General features: G+C 49.2%; 1 protein-coding gene across 1 annotated transcript; it reads left to right on the top strand.

The window, feature by feature from the left end:
- The first annotated feature begins 654 nt into the window (after positions 1–654).
- Positions 655–2100, top strand: LOC136197552 (nuclear pore complex protein Nup98-Nup96-like). The gene is made up of 6 exons (XM_065987343.1): positions 655–797; positions 853–1046; positions 1108–1466; positions 1521–1666; positions 1725–1838; positions 1894–2100. The coding sequence occupies exons 1-6, from the start codon at positions 726–728 to the stop codon at positions 2098–2100; spliced, it is 1092 nt and encodes a 363-aa protein (XP_065843415.1). The 5' UTR covers positions 655–725.
- Positions 2101–2496: the final 396 nt, after the last annotated feature.

Genomic DNA, 2496 nt, shown 5'->3' with positions numbered 1-2496 from the left:
ACAGGAGAGACCCGTTGGCTAGCCTCCTGTAATTTCGCTGTAGTTTATTACAGGAGAGACCCGTTTGCTAACCCCCTGTAATTTCGCTGTAGTTTATTACAGGAGAGACCCTTTGGCTAGCCCCTGTACTTTCGCTGTAGTTTATTACAGGAGAGATCCGTTGGCTAACCCCCTGTAATTTCGCTGTAGTTTATTACAGGAGAGACCCTTTGGCTAGCCCCTGTAATTTCGCTGTAATTTATTACAGGAGGGACCCTTTGGCTAGCCCCTGTAGTTTCGCTCTAATTTATTACAGGAGAGACCCTTTGGCTAACCCCTGTAATTTCGCTGTAATTTATTGCAGGAGAGACCCGTTGGGCCCTCAACTTTATCTTCAATGCCTTAGAATCGAAGTTTAGGCCCTCAACTTTATCTTCAGGGCCTTAGAAACAGAGTTTAGGCCCTCAACTTTATCTTTAGCTCCTTAGAATCAAAGTTTAAGCCCTTAACTTTATCTTTAGGTCCTTAGAATCAAAGTTTAGGCCCTCATCTTTATCTTCAGAACCTTAAAATCGAAGTTTATGCCCTCAACTTTATCTTCAGGGCCTTAGAATCAAAGTTTAGGCCCTCATCTTTATCTTCAGGGCCTTAGAATCGAAGTTTATGCCCTCAACTTTATCTTCAGGGCCTTAGAATCAATTCTTTTCGAAGTCGCAGACAACGACGACGAATGGGATTTGTCGAAGATGAAGCACGATATGCTCGTTCCTAGGAAGAGCGTGAAGACGTTGGTCATCAAGCCGAAATCGACACGAGACGTAAATGTCGTAGTAGTCCAGAACGCAGCTTCAACAACTACATAGATCGTTTTAGAAAAGTGTGACCTTCAATACGAGTCAATCAGGGGCTTCTCCTTCGGTCGGACAGTCCGCCATCGCCGCCGCGACGTCGACGTCATCCAACGCGGCTCTTTCCGCGCTCATAACAAGAACGGCTCCGAAGTGGCCAGCAGCACGCCGAAGACGACGTCAGGGGGAAATCTCAGGCGGAAATCTCTTCTCGGATACGTGAGTGGGAGAAATTTCAATAGAAAACCGGCTTCGCTCTCAGTCTTTTCTCTTTCTTAAGTTTTAGTTATACTCCGTCTGAGAGCACCGTTGGAGGGCTGGCGGAGCCTCCTACGTTCGCTGGATTCACTCCCGCTGCGTCTTCGGCGATCGGAGACGAGAGCATTCCCTCCGGAGCGAGTCCGTCTGGCGCCGATTCGGTGGGTGGAACGGGAAAAGTCGATCCGACGACGGGCATCACTTTGACGCGGCCCGGTTATTACATGAAGCCGTCGTTGGCCGAATTGCAAGCGTTGGCTCCGTCCCACAATTCGTCTGGGCCCATCGAAGTGGAGGACTTCAAGGTAGGAAGAGAGGGATACGGGTACGTCGTTTTCGAAGGGAAGACGAATGTTCGCGGATTGAATTTGGACGAAATCGGTGAAATTTTTAATTGATTAGATCTTCGCTTTTTTGAAAACTAATCTTTTTCAGTTCATATAAGACGTAAAGAAATTTGCGTCTATCCCGACGACGACGACGACGTCAAACCTTCCTGTGGCGAAGAATTGAACAAAGGCGCGTTTGTGTACCTCGAAAAGACGTGGCCAATTGATAAATCGACGCGAGAAGCAATCAAGGCAAAAACTCTGAAACCCAATGAAGATGGCTCTCATACGATATTCTTTCTTTCTTTAGGACCCTGAACGACTCGCATCAATGCGCTATTCTGACAAAGTGGAGCGTCTAACGGCGAAAATGGGCGCGACATTCATTGACTACGAACCTGGAAGCGGAGCGTGGACTTTCAAGGTAGACACGGCATGCGTTTTTTGTCTATCTATTCTACAGGCGTTCTTCCCTATAGGTTGATCACTTTTCCAAGTATGGCCTCGTTGACGAGGATTCCGACGAGGAAAATGCGGTTGCCAAGAAACGTCAGAAAGGAGAAGCGGCGGCGGCGGCGGCGGCGGCGGCTGCCAATCAGCAGCCGAAGCCGACTCAAGCGTCTTCCGCTTTCCGATCCTATCCCGTCACAAACTCAAACTCCTCTCATATTGGACGGCGACACTGAAATGAAAGACTCCGCTGACGACAGCGACGACGAGGATTCCTTTGCAAAATCCTTTCACATGGACGATGAAGACGTTGACCACGACGACGACGACGACCACGACGACGAACAAGTCGTTAAAGGACAGTCGGAGAAGACGGCTGCCGCTCTCAAGATCAACCCGCAGCATTTTCAAGTGATGAAAGTGTCGTTTTTTGGCGACGAAGACGACGACTATGCGGAAATGCAGCTCGGCAAAGAAAACCGACTTCCTCCCCTGTTTCCAACGGGAAAATCGCCTGGATTCGTTCCGTGGAGACAGACGACGTCGAGCGTCCAACGTTTGCTTCAATCGCCGATACCGTTGGGTGCGACTCTCTTCCCGGCGTCGACGTACCTTCTCAGCGTTCAGAGAAT

This window comes from Oscarella lobularis, chromosome 17 (assembly GCF_947507565.1).
Source record: "Oscarella lobularis chromosome 17, ooOscLobu1.1, whole genome shotgun sequence".
Taxonomy (NCBI): Eukaryota; Metazoa; Porifera; class Homoscleromorpha; order Homosclerophorida; family Oscarellidae; genus Oscarella; species Oscarella lobularis.
The sequence above is the reverse complement of the archived record's forward strand: the minus strand, read 5'-3'. Positions and strand labels throughout refer to the sequence as shown.

Bases quoted from the DNA above. Each gene is read 5' to 3' on its own strand.
- LOC136197552 (XM_065987343.1), top strand. From the start codon at position 726: ATGAAGCACGATATGCTCGTTCCTAGGAAGAGCGTGAAGACGTTGGTC. The intron at 798-852 runs GTAAATGTCGTA...AGATCGTTTTAG, and splicing joins AGCCGAAATCGACACGAGAC to AAAAGTGTGACCTTCAATAC. The intron at 1,667-1,724 runs GCAAAAACTCTG...TTCTTTCTTTAG, and splicing joins CGACGCGAGAAGCAATCAAG to GACCCTGAACGACTCGCATC.